Raw genomic sequence first — 14,330 nt, 5'->3', positions numbered from 1 at the left:
TCAGGAAAAGAAGCATCAAAAACGAAGACCTCCCTCTTTTTGATAAAAAGTTCTAGATACAGAACTAAATCTTGTGTGAGAAGTGAGAGGTCAGTGACAGTGCTTGTGGAGAAGTGATACCTAAAGCTGTGAAAATGATTAGAGAGAAGAGCAAATGAGCCTTGGAAAATTGCCAAGTTGGAGGGCAAAATAAGGAAAAAGGGGCAGAGAGCCCAGAAAGGGATGTCACCCAGATGAGGAGTTTTAAAAGAAGTAGTCATCAGTATGAAGGTCATAGAGAATAAGGACTGAGGGAAGGCTTTTAGTTTGGCAAAGAGGAATTAACTGGTAATTTTTCTGAGAATAATTTAAGTGGAAAGGAAGAGGCCAAACAGGACTTACGAAGGGAAAATAAGATACACTGGAAGTAGAACATACAATTTGCCTAAAATATCTGGCAAAGAAAAGAAGAAAAACCAGTGTGGGAGCTAGAAAGGAAGCAAGATCAGATAAAGACTTTTTTTTAGCATGAACTTTTTTTGAAGTACATGGAATAGAAAAGTGGTAGAGAAAAATATTTAAAACAGGGAAAAAGGAACAATTTTATTCAAGGGAGTAGAATGTATGTAATTATGCCTTACAGAGGCCATCTCATTCTTTTGTCTTCTCTAATAAACATAGGGGCAAAACAAAGAAATAGGATTGTCCATTCACTCAATAAATATTTACTGGGCATGGTTATTTGGCAGACAGTATGTTAGATATTAGGGATGGGAAGGTGAATTAAACTTAACATGATTTCTGCCCTCATGGAGTTTACTATCTAATGAACAGTAACAGATAATAAACAAGACAACAAAGGACAGATTATGAGGGTTTTGAAAGAGATCAAAAGGAGCTGTGACAATAACAAACAGGTGAATCTAATTTAATTCAGATGACATCTTTGAAGCTTGCTCAGATCAGAAAGATCAGCCCGCAAAAACTGGGAGAGGACTTAGTGACCAGGGAACCGTAATGGGTAGTGACCCTGACATGAGAAAGCTCGAGACAAATCTGAGGGAACTAAAGTGACTAGAGCACAGAGAGGGAGGTGGGAAGAGTGCATGATATAAGGTTGGATTTTTTTTTTCAAAGAATACTGGGAAACCACTGAAGGATTTTAAGAGGGGGAAATAACAGTATACAATTTATATTACATACATACAAATTTTTATATTTCAAAGATTACTCTAGCTGTTCTGTGACCATGGGATTCAGGGGGAAAGAGAAGAAGCAGGCTATTGTAGTAATCTAGGTTTGGTCTGAGGTAGTGGTTGAGAAAATAGATATGAATGGGTTTTTAGATATATTTTGGAGGCAAAAATAGCCAGGACTTGATGATGGAGGCTGAGATGAGCAGATGAAAACAGGCTGTTGTAGTAGGCGTTTTTGTGGGGGTTTTGGCAGGCAAAGGAGTATTAAAATTTAATTTTCAGCACATTAGGTTTGAGATAATTATTAGGTACTCAAGTAGAAATGTCAAATCAGTAGGTGGGTATATACAAATCTGCAGGTAAGAGGTCTGAGGCAAGATATACACTTATGGGAATCACTATCATACACTTAAAGCCACATGGAAATACATGATACTACCCAGGGAAGAGTACAGAGCAAGAGAGCCTAGGATAAGGCACCAAGAAACTCCAACATTTAGATGTCACGTAGAAGAGGAAGAACTGGCAAAAGATACTGACAATGAAAGGCCAAATAAAGCAGGAAGAAAACAAGAAGTATGTGACAGTATAGAAGTCAAAAGACATTGGTTCAAATCAATTATGTTAAACTCTGCCTAGGGTTCATGTGAACAGAAAAAGAAACTGGCAAGATGGAAGTCACAGTGGACTCTTATCTAAAGTGGTTTCAGTTTGGGGCGCCTGGGTGGCGCAGTCGGTTAAGCGTCCGACTTCAGCCAGGTCACGATCTAGCGGTCCGGGAGTTCGACCCCCGCGTCAGGCTCTGGGCTGATGGCTCAGAGCCTGGAGCCTGTTTCCGATTCTGTGTCTCCCTCTCTCTGCCCCTCCCCCGTTCATGCTCTGTCTCTCTCTGTCCCAAAATAAATAAACGTTGAAAAAAAAAAAAAAATTAAAAAAAAAAAAAATAAATAAAGTGGTTTCAGTTTAGTATAGAGAAAAGTAGACACACGGTGAGAATAGTGAAGGTAGGGTATGGAAGTGAAAATAGTATGTATAGATCATTTTTGAGAGGTCTGGCTGGGAAGAGCAGCAAAGAAATGATGAAACAGCTGGAAGAGGGATGGCAGTACAGGGGGATAAGAAATACTAGATCATGTATGTTTGGTGATAGGAATGACCTAGAAGAGAAAGACCAATGGGAAAGACATGCCAGATGATTCTGCTGTTCAAAATAAAATATGAGATGGGGCTGTCAATAGCTGGGGAGATGTGAAATAGGAGTTCCCTACATTTTAAAAAATATCTAGACCACGGTTTGACTTGGCAGGAAGATTAGGAAAAGAAGTGGTCAGAGAACAGGAAGTCAAGCTGAGCCTCAAGGATAATCCATTCTAAAAATATAAATTTAATTAACCATCCCAACATTAGAGGGGGAAAGTGCTACCAAACTGCAGACTCCTGACTGAAAAATATATTGAATTCATGGACAATCTAACCACCCCTGTTAGATATCTGCTTAAAAATCTTAAATATACAGGCAGTTCAGTTAAAGATAATGCATACCCAGCCACTGTTAGGCACTGAAGTTCAGCTGCAATTCTTATAGGATGACTTGTTGGAATTAAATGTTTCAGAGCTATTTTCTCTTCAGGTCCTACTTGTAACTGTGCTGTGGCCAAATAAACAGAGCTAAAAGTGCCTGTAAAACAATGTATTCAATTTTTCAATATTTGGTTTTTAAAAATGTTAACGAAACAATGTTAAAATAGATCCTAAAACTGGAGCCCATGAAATTATCCTAATCTATCATTAATATATTTAAAGATATTATACATGAAGAGCAAAAACATCTAAAAATAGGACTTTCAATTTTTAATAAATTCTTAACTGTCTTCAATTCTTTAGGGGATATATTAATTTACCAAAGCTCTACAGTAAATCTGCCTGGGTTAGCATAAAATATTTCCATGGTCATGATCCATTCTAGCAAGTATTTTTCTATAGTATTCTCATTTGAAATTACTTCCTTTAGAGTTGGATACAGGTCTGTTAGAAGTAGACTTGTTAATAGTCTTGGGGGGAAAAAAACTACAAAACCACCTGGGCTTTTAAATTTAGCATTAAACTAAATAGAAAAAATAAAAGAGCTGGTGGTCAGTTAAATTTGAGAAAACTGAGTTAAAACACATTGATAAATTTCTTTACTACAAAAATTTCCAAAGCTAGAGCTTTGTGTGCTTTGTGTGTTTAAGTACATCACAAATAACCAAAAGGGAGCCACACATACTACATTTTCCAAACTTATTTAGCCTTAGAACACCCTTCTCCCCTCCCCCTCTCCAGGAATAGCTATTAATGTTAGGAGGACAGCAGTGTTTTCCAGAACAAAATTTTTGAACACTAAGTCAGTGTTCAAAAAAGGTAAAGATGTAAAGATCTGCTTCTTACATCCCAAAACATCTCACCTTCTAATTTTTTTGCCCAATGACCTAGGCTTCTTTGTGTTTGACACTTTTCATTGTGAAAAGCAAACAATGAAGTAAATGGAAGCTTTTTTGTTTTTAACTATTTAGGCATTTCCTAACATAGCCACCAAAACCTTTTATTATCTTTTACCTTCTCATTCACTTCACATCTGATAAATTCACCCTTCATTTAATCAACAGGACTGCCAGTCTCTCAATGACATTTATGTCGATACTGACCATCTTATAAATATTGTTACCATTTGATTTCCATCATTTTGTCACCTTAGATTTCTCTGTTTCAACATACAGTTCTACCTACCTACAGCAGAGAAAGAAAAAGGAGGACTTTCCTTGATCAAATTCCCCCACATGAATCTTAAATTTTTCATTTTCAATAATTATCCTTAACAATACATTAGTATATCAACACTTTTAACGGTATAACAGCATAAAGATTAAAATAGGACTATTCATTTTACTGTAAATATTTATTCTTTCATTCTTTCCAGGGGAAAAAGAAAACCTGATGTCATAATTAGTAATATGACCATGATCTTATTATTTTAAAAAGTATATACTTTTCAAAAGGAAATAGTAATGAAAATCAAGATTATACAAAGCAAAACATAAGGGAAAAAAACTTAAAGTAGATCTCTAAGTTACCTTCTCCAATTTTGTCCTTAATCTTAAACAGATTACCAAGCTGTGGTACAGCTTCATAAAGCTTCTCAATATCTTTTTTAACACCTATCAAGGAAAAAGAATTTATAGTTATAATTAATGAAAGTATATTTTATACTTTAAGTTAAAAAACCTCAATGAAATAAATTCTAAAATGTAATTAAAAAGTTAAAAAATAGCTATAATAAACTTTAAAATCATGATAAAAATATTTAAAACCCTGTTAAGTTGCTGTAACACACTTCTTGAAAAAACATAAAACTGTTAAGTCCCAGAATCACACACATCAAATTTCTATTACTCAGAATTATATTAACAGATACACTGTCACTGCATAGAGTACAACACAATAAAGAAGCTTAATTTAAAAAATAACTAAACAATTTGTGCTGTGATCACTAGATGGCATGACAAGGACACAATGTAATCTTCTTGAAAACTATTTCTCTTCCCCAAAGATACAAAATCTTACAAGCTTGGGAAAGTTTTATATATTGAGTATTCACAGTGTGCCCTCAGAGAGAAATTCTACCAAAGCTCTCAGGAATGTTAAAAATATTTTTTAAAAAACAACTATCCCAATTACCAATAGTATCCTTTATCCTTGAGACGAGATAAGATAAACTGCTACTTTTAAATACATATAAACTCTTTACAAAAATATACATGGTTAAAATAAGAAAGGCAAATGTGATAACTACTGGATATCAAATGTGATAAACTACTGGATATAAAAGAAAACTACATACTTAAGAGTTATCGGATTTTATTACAGTATCTAAGACAAACATCAGCTACTTTTTAAGTTATAATAATAATAATAATGTAAATAATGTATATAACGGTTTAAGACATTTTCAAACCACTTTCACATGTATTATCTTTTCAGATCTTCACAACAGCACTGGGATACTGGCAAAACAGGAATTATCCTGATTTTCAGATAAGAAAACCCTATTTAGGAAAGTGAAATTATGTGTCCTTTTAACAAACACTGTGTTTTAAAAAGTGCTCAGGGTCCTCTGGGTGGTCCAGTTGGTAGGGTGTCTGACTCTCAATTTCGGCTCAGGTCATGGTCTTGCAGTTCATGGGATTGAGCCCCGAATTGGCCTCCATGCTGACACTGGGGAGCCTGCTTGGGACTCTCTCTCTCTCCCTCTCTTTCTGCCCCTCCCCCACTCTTTCTCTCAAAATAAATAAATTTTTTAAAAATGCTCAGCGATGGGAATGTTAAAAAAAAATTAACAAATTTGGTGCAACTCCTGTTCTCTAAGAGTTTAGTCTAGTGGAAAAGTCAGGTGTTAAAAGCTCTGAATACAAGACAGTAACTATAATAATACAAGAATGCATATGTTACTAGATATAAGGAAGGGGAGGGGAATGAACACAGCAAGCTCCAGGTGACAATTAAGCTGGGTTTTGAAGCACTCACCAAGTAGAAAAAGTGGATGAAGGCATTTTACGAAGAAGGAACTATGTACACAAAGGCATGGAAAAAGAAAAAGGCATGGATTATTTTATCCAAGGGGAGAGGTCGGTGAGGGAGGTAATGAAATTCAATGTGGCTGAAGAAGGGAGAAGGAAAGAATGCAATTGAAAGCCATGGAAAACTTTTAAGCAGGAAGATGACAAGTAGAGGATGAATTTGAGGGGGAAGAAGAACATTAAGAGCTGGAAACTAAATAACAAGCCAAGATCTAGTCCAAGAAGATCTAGTATTCTTTCCACTGTATCAATCCATCTAAGGAAATGGGAAGAACTTACTTTCCCATCTACTTCATGGGTAACTGGAGAAGCTTCATGGGTTTCAATACACGAGGCAATACTAGAACAGTAATTATGAGTAACAGTTTTGGAGATGAGAGGACTAAATTAAAATCCTGGCTCCATTATTTACCAGACTAGGTACGACTTTCCTTGAGCACACAGCTTATTACATTGAGCCTTAGTCTCCCCATCCACAGAAAAGGGGTAATAACTGTACCCATGCCACTGAGATACTGTGAGGATTAAATGAAATAATACACATAAGTTTTTAACACAATGACTGACACATAGCAAATATTAAATAAAAGTGGTAATTCTTACGGTTGTAGTTATTAACATTATTTCTTTAGCACTTTTGCTTTACCCTTTACTTGAAATCTTTTTCCCTTATTATTTCATGTGGCTGGCTCAAAGGTCAGTTCTTCTCTGATATCCTATTTAAAACAGCATTCCTCTCATTACCCTGTTTATTGTCTTTGGAGTGCTTGTCCACTATAAAACCTTCCTGTTTATTTGTTTGCTCTCTGCCTCTTCCCACTAGAACATAAGCTCCACCAGTACAGTTCCCTGTGTGCATAATTCACCACAGCACACTCAGCTCCTAGTTAGAAGAGTGCCTGGTATGCTTGTTCAGTGAATGAATTATTACTATCATTATGGGCATTCAGAGATAGCTGAAGGGAAAAAAAGCAAAAGTTTAGACGTTACAAAAGAGTGAAGAAGTCAAGACAGTAGCAGCTACCTCACTATACGCTACCACACTACTTCACTCTAGAAACCAAAACCAAAGCCAGGGGGGAAAAGCCAGCCTCTAGCAGTCATTCTTGCCATAGTCAATTATAATCTTTCTTAATGGATGTCAATTCCAACCAGCTTCAAATTCCAGTGTCACAGGAAAGGCACCATGAAAGGGTAATAAAAATGATATATTCAATTTTATATTACATGTCCTTGATTCTGAAACACAATTTTAAAAACTCTGAAATTGGGATGCAACTTACAATTATTGTCAGCCAGTATCAATGCTTACAGAACAGGTATCAGTGACTTGACGAAAATCTAAGAAATCATAAAAGAGCATTCACATTTAACCCTTTAAGAGCAAACAGTTGTAGGGAAAAGTGGTAAAGGTGATGAAGCAGAATCAAATGTAGGCCAGCTCCACATAATTGGGCTCTTATGAGTGCATTAACAAATGGTAATTAAAAAATGAACTCTTCAAAGAAATTCTGCATCATTAACGTATAGAGAACATTATGAGGGGGAAATGGGGTGTCAATGAGTGTGACTATACTCAAAGTGACTCAGAAAAGAAAGATGTTAAATATTTAATTTCCTTTTTAATTATGTACCTGAGATATACAATTATTTGTCTAATTACATCCAAAAGAACTCTTTCAAAAAGTATAAAATAAAAAATTCTAGGTGATAAGAAAGCACTGTGTCATAGTATAACTGGAGCATTTCTGAGCAGCAGATAAAGTGGGGTTATCTAACAATCAATGGTATTTAGGGGCACCTCGGTGGCTCAGTCAGTTAAGCATCTGACTCTTGATTTCAGTTCAGGTCATGATCTCACGATTCATGAGTTCAAGCCCTGCATCAGGCTCTGCACTGACAGTGCAGAGCCTGCTTGGGATTCTCTCCCTCCCTCTGTTTCTCCCCTATTTGTGCCCTCTCTCTCTCAAAATAAATAAACTAACTTAAAAAAAATTTTTTTTAAATCAATGGTATTTATATACAATGAAATGTTAAGAACCCTATTTGTAGTCTCTTTACTACAAAATGTATTGAAGTGTTTGTGTGGATGTTTTGTTGTGTGTGTGTATATATGAGAATACTAAAAGCTCTGTAGTCATATGATACAGAGTTGTGCTGTCTTCTAGTTTCATGTAACTAAATTTATTTTTTAAAGATTTTATTATTATTATAGTAAATGTTTATCTTTGAGAGAGACAGTGCACATGCGCAAGCAGGGAGGGACAGAAAGAGAGGGAGGAAGGATCTGAAGCAGGCTCTGCACTGAGAATGGAGAGTCCAATGCAGGGCTCAAACTCAGGAACTGTGAGATCATGACCTGAGCAGAAGCTGGATGCTTATCCGACTGAGCCACCCAGGTGCCCCTTAAATTTATAAATTAAAATTTAAAAAAATTAAAAATTTCCTGTCGTATTAGCTATAGGTGACAACATAGAAACATTTCCATTATTACAGAAGGTACTATTGGGTGCTGAAATAGAAGAAAGCCCAGATTCAACTCCTATCATTAAACCACATTAATACTCATTTTCTTAACCTGAAAATCAAAGGGGTTAGATTAGATGAATTTTCCTTTGAGTTCTATGTTTTGGAACTTCCCTTTGTATTAGCATGAGCTGGCAGTCAGTAATAGAGACACTGGTTAACTATTAGAAATCACCAGAGAGGAAATACATGTAATAAGGAACTACTGTAATACACAAGCCACGTGAAGGACTATGCAAGCTCAAGGTGTTTTCATGCCACTACTAACTTGCTAGGCACTTACGTATCTTTACAAAACTCAAAATATGTTTATATTAGTTTCCTATCACTACAGAACAACTCTGACATTTTCAAACAACAGTAAAACTTTCTGACAACCAAACTGAATGCAAAATCCTCATTTCTGAAGGAGATGAGAGTAAATAGCAAAAGAGAACATTAATGTTAAATGACAGAAAACACTACTAAAGGCAGAGACGAGAATGAATATACACTTTGAGCATCAGGGGAAAGATCCTGAAAAGTCTACAAGCCAAAAACATTTACATGCCTATACTTTATTTCTTCTTTAAAGTTTATTTATTTTGAGAGAGTATGTGCCAGTGGGAGAGGGGCAGAGAGGGAGTGAGAGAGAATCCCAAGCAGGTCTCTGTGCTGTCAGAGCCAAAATAGAGTCAGATGCTTAACCAGCTGAACCACCCAGGCACCCCTAAATGCCTATACTTTAAACATGAAGGTCTAAGCTTCCATTTTGAAATTTTAAGGAAAAATATTTTTCCTGATACATAATATATCCAAGTGGCTTTAATACTATGCTCTCAACTTTCATCATTGCTGGCCTGTACCATCTATTTGTAACATAGTACCCAGAGTGATCCTGAGAAAGCTAAGTCACCATGTCACTATTTTGCTCAAACCTAGTAAGAGTTTCACAGCTTGCTTCATATAAAGGTGAAGGAACTACCTCCTCTCCTCATACCTCTCTTTGCCATCACTCCCATCACCCTCCAGCCTCCAGTGACAAGGACCTGGACAAGGCCTTGTTATTCCTAAATGCTAGGCACACTCCCATCTCAGGGCCTTCTCCCTTGCTGTTTCCTCTGCCTGGCATGCTCTCCCCCATATATCTATGTAGCTCATCACTTTACCACCTTCAAGTCTTAGTTCAAATGTTACCACACTGAAGTCTTCTCTGGCCAATTACACTTCTTAAAAATCACAATCTCCTACTCCAACACTTCCTATCTCCACTTCCCTTCTATATTTTCTTCACAATACTAACCACCTTTGAACATATTATTTCTTTTATCATCTATCTTTCCAGTAGATTGAGGGCATTGATTTTTGTCTGTTTTATGCACTGATTTATTCCAGCACCTAGAAAAGTAATTGCACATAATATTTAATATTCATCATATAAACAAAGTGTTTTCAATTACTTACAGTGGAGTAAAACTGCCACTCTAGGAATATATGTGATGCTTATTCTGAAGCTTTGTGTACTGTCTGACTTACATCTCTTAAGCTAGGAAGATCATATAATTTAGCCCAAACTTAGGCACTCTTGAGTGAAAGGGGACACTAATAACAATTACAGTGTGACAACAGGCATAAACTGGATCTGTCCCACACAAATCATACTATAACCCATTTTAGTAGCAAGAACTAAGAGCATCCATATAACATATCACAAGCGCAACTTATAGTATAGTTCAACAATACAGAGGAAAGTAAACATTAGATACAATATTATGCCCAGTATTTTGTTCACTGTGGCATTTTTCTTAATAGGAAAAAATGGAAAACAATCTAAAGGTTTACTAAAAAGGGTAAATTAAATAAATTGTAGCATACTATGCAATGAAACATTAGCCAGTCAACTTAAACCAAGCTGTAGATAATTTACATAAGAAATGTTCAAGTTACATATTGCTAAGTAAAAAATAAAGACTAGAAATAAGTTGGTTACGATCCTAATTTAGTTTTGTTTGTTTGAAATGTATCTCGTTATGCACAGGATGACTAAAGGACTGTAACAAAAGGTCAATGGGGCAATATTTGTATAATAATGTATAAAATTTGGACGTTATTTCCTTATTTGAGTTTTCTACACTTTTTAAATTTTCATCAATAATCACATACACTTTTTATCAAAAAAAAAAGAGCTACAAAAGCTGACATATCCTAAAACAAAGGGCCATGTTATTCGTCCATTACACTAAGTATTTTACTTTATATCCTTGCCTTAAACCATTCATTCATGTATTTTTAAGCACCTACTCTGTGCTGGATACTATTAGGTTCTGGGAATACAAAGATATACAAAAAGGTCCTACCATTCAAAAGTTATTCCATCAAGAGAAAGTGAATCATATTAGCTCATGAGACAGTTATGGGCCTGGATATCATTAGCTTTACTCCTTACTGAAGTTATTTTTTATATAACCTTAGCTTTTACTAAGCATCATATTAAAAATAAGTATGAATAAAATTTCAGCATGTTTTATGAGTTATTAAAGGTACTGCTTATAAGGTTCAAAGTTCTGTTACAAAAAAGTCACAAAACTTTAGAAATCTAGACTACAATTCACTTTAGTCTTTACTTCCCAAATTTTCAGAATGTTAGAATAGTAGCTTTCACCTGAACATAATGCTAAAGCCATGTCGGATTCATCTGTTTATACACTCTGCCTAAAGCACAAGATACACCAGGAGCTATATGAGACACTGCCTTCAAGGAGCTTACAGTATAAATGAAAAGACAAGATATACAGAGTGCTAAAAGATACAAGAAGGATAACACAATGACTGTTGTTATTGTATTATGGTCCAATGACACAGGAGAAAGCTGAATTGTGAAGAACAGGACAAATGGAAGAGGGACAGCAACCATGAAACTGGATGAAGTGGCATTTTAAGATTATTCTAGCAGCAGTGTACCAAATGAACTGGAGGATGGAAAAGAAGTGAAAGCAGGCAGTTTAGGTAAGAAACTTCATTGTAATCAGGAGCATGGTGTAAGAGAACAGATTACTGTGGTGGAAGTAGGAATAAGAAGCAATGCCATACATATTAAAAAAGAAGTAAGATAAAGTTGGATAATTTCTTATGAGAAGCGAATATAAATCATTAAGTCGAAGACAACTCTAGAGTTTTTAAGCACAGGCAACTGGAACAACTGGGACATTAGAAAGGGTACTCATTTTGACACCAAATCGAAGAGTTTAAGTTTCAGTCAGAAAGCAGAAGCATGTGATATCATTTTTCTAGAGTGGATAAATAGATCTCGTGGATAGAAGGTCAAAATTAGTATCTTCTGGACAAGCAAAACATGCTTAAAACAAAGATGGAAAAGAAGATTTAGCTATCTTTTAGGAAAAAGGAAATGGTCACCTGGAACTCCTCTATTTAACAAATATTTATTAAATGCCTATTATGTCCCAGGCACTGCTAGAGCAGGAATGAAGGTGCACACATTTTAGTGTATAAGATCAGGTATTGTTTGACCCTCTCCTCACTTCAGGGTCTGGGTTAAGGTCAAACAACACTGAGATGTACACTGAGATACAGTGCTTTTGTACTGCTACATATATTTCATTATTTATTTGTCAGTGAATTCTGCTTTTCAATACTTCAAGTGAAAATTCCTCCATCATCGACTTCTAAATCCAAGTTTAATGCAATATGAAGACAGATAAGAACATAGATCTGGGAGAAGAAATTCTAGTTTGGGTATCAACAAACTGTTCTTGGATAACCACCAATGTTTAGACTCTAGCAACTTCTGTAAAATGACATGGATGGATTACAATCCTTCTAAAATGCAATCCAATCCTAAATCTAGACCTCAGGAAGCTTTACTGATACGTAAAACACTCCCATGTAAACATACAACTCACTTTACCATTCGGGAAGTTCCTTTTAAAAAAAATAACCGAAATCACAGAATTGTTGCCTGCACATCCTTGGAATTAAACACATACCTGGTAGTTTAAAATTCTGCTCATGTTTTTTTAACGAGCCATCCGCCTGAACCTGGTCACGCTGGGGAGTAAAAGCCATTGGTTCATCCATCTGAATCCCCAAAGATGCCTCCATCACAAAACAACTGGGATGCAAAATGCCAGCTAAGGGGTCATGTCCACCGGGGGAGCAAAGCAGCTGTGAAAATTAGAATACTGGAGAAGATGAGAAGTTTAAATCAATCACTGAACCAAGCAGTAAAAAAACGCCAGTCCCCACAGGGGCAGATATTTAAAAGCGCACCGTACGTCTAAATCCCCAAAGGGGGTAAAACTGTGGGCCATTTCTAAGGATTACAATTACTTCCCTTTTACCTTACAGCAACACAGGCGGGGGGGGGGGGGGCGAGGGGAAAAAGTTCTAGTCAGGGGAGCCGCCTCGGCGGCCGGCGGTGGAGCGAAGGGTGGTGGCGGTAACTGGGGCGGCAGCGCGACGGGACACAAGCCACCTGGAGAATAGGGGAGCAGGGGCGGGTACGGTAGGCCTTATGGGGAGAGCGGTTTGACCTGAGGGAAATTAAGGAGGAATGAGTACTGAAAAGGAGGGACAGGAGGTTCGCTCAAGGCCCCATGCAAGTTGATGGAGAACTGATCCGATACTGGCCATCAGCGGAGGGGAGAGAAAGAGGGAATGAATGGGATCCTTCTGGGAGCACCGGCCGCGAGCTCAGCGGGGAAGGACCTTCCTCCTTCAGACCCGAGACCCAACGGGATGCTTAGTGCGCAGGCGCATGACTTTCCCGCCGTGGGTCAGCGGGATCCAAACAGGGGTGGGAGGATGGGTTACTGCGCTGCGACAAGACCGAAGTCACGATCCAGAATTCGTTTCTAGTCCCTCAGAATCCCGCGCCATGGAACAAACCGTCGGAAACTCACAGTTTAAGGGAATACGACTTCTGTGGCTCCCCAGCTGCCTGGGTCGCCGCTGCCAAGAGATCCCCACCTAGCGACTCTGCCAAAAGCGCCTGCGCAACACTTCCCGCCTAGCTGCTTCTAGTTGCTCATGCGCACTGTAAAGGCCTCGGTGCCGCGGCGTCAGCCATTGAGCGCTTGCGCGATAGGGTTGGGTTTTCTCCCCTAGGCGATGGTTGGTTAAAAGAGCGGTTACAGAAATAAAGCCCGGGAATGATTCTTTGCTAAAGAATAGTGAACCGTGAGGTGAAGGATCCAGCCCAATTACCAGGAAAGATAATTCAGAAATAGAAAAGTCTCAGGTTCTAGGAGTACTGACACATCCTGACATCCCGTGGCCACACAAGAAACCGGGCACACTCTGAGTAAAAGGTGGTTACTTTCCCGACCCCCTGCTTTTCACTTCCTTTTGTTGACCCCCTGCTTTTCACTTCCTTTTGTTGAGTGCCCTACTTCAGTAAAACAAACAAAACCTGCAACTGTTGGTTGTTTAAGACTTTATTCGCAGAAATGAGCCCAGAGACATTCAAACACTGATTCAGTCAGTGTATTTATTGAGCCTGTGGCTGCGAGGCAGGTTTCTGGAGGCTGAGGTTCCACAGGTGAACACCACAGAGAACCACCATCTCTTTGTGAAGTAAAATTCCAGTAAGGAGGAACAAATTTCAGTAAGGAACAAATGAACAAATGAAGAACAACATTCTTTCAGATATTCATCTGTGCTCTGAAAGAAAGTAGAAGGATGTGTTAGTGACTAGGAAGGAGGCACCATGATGGGAGCCAAGAAAGAGAGACTGCCAGGCAAAGGATAGAGCAAGTGCAAAGGTAGAAATGAACTTGGTGTATTGGCGAGGTGTGTGACTGTAAATTCACAGAACATCAACATCAGACAAAGTCACTCTGACCATGATAAATCAAGACAAAAATAAAAATTATTTTTGTAATTATATCTGTAATCATATCTGAACATAGGCAAAACAAAAACATTGTCCAAACCACAAAAATGAGCAAATGTTTTCCTATCCTGGCTAATATGAGTGACTGCTGCTTCTTTACCTATTATAGTTATAGTCTCAGCCCAG

At 37.5% G+C, this 14,330-nt stretch overlaps 1 protein-coding gene across 3 annotated transcripts in view; it reads right to left on the bottom strand.

Moving 5' to 3' along the window:
* The window catches only part of CDC7 (cell division cycle 7), a 32,732-nt gene extending 19,422 nt beyond the window's left edge, over positions 1 to 13,310 (bottom strand). For 2 of the 3 annotated variants that reach the window (XM_030326133.2, XM_030326135.1), the window contains exons 1-4: positions 13,213 to 13,310; positions 12,298 to 12,492; positions 4,286 to 4,369; positions 2,718 to 2,853 (exon numbers count right to left, since the gene is read on the bottom strand). In XM_030326133.2, coding sequence (XP_030181993.1) covers positions 2,718 to 2,853; positions 4,286 to 4,369; positions 12,298 to 12,412 — 335 coding nt within the window. In that variant the 5' untranslated portion in view covers positions 12,413 to 12,492; positions 13,213 to 13,310. The remainder of the gene's footprint in view (positions 1 to 2,717; positions 2,854 to 4,285; positions 4,370 to 12,297; positions 12,493 to 13,212) is intronic. The other variant, XM_030326134.1, reaches the window with a different exon arrangement.
* Positions 13,311 to 14,330: the final 1,020 nt, after the last annotated feature.

This window comes from Lynx canadensis, chromosome C1, assembly GCF_007474595.2.
Source record: "Lynx canadensis isolate LIC74 chromosome C1, mLynCan4.pri.v2, whole genome shotgun sequence".
In the NCBI taxonomy this organism is placed as follows: domain Eukaryota; kingdom Metazoa; phylum Chordata; class Mammalia; order Carnivora; family Felidae; genus Lynx; species Lynx canadensis.
This window is presented reverse-complemented; position numbering and strand designations above follow the sequence as displayed.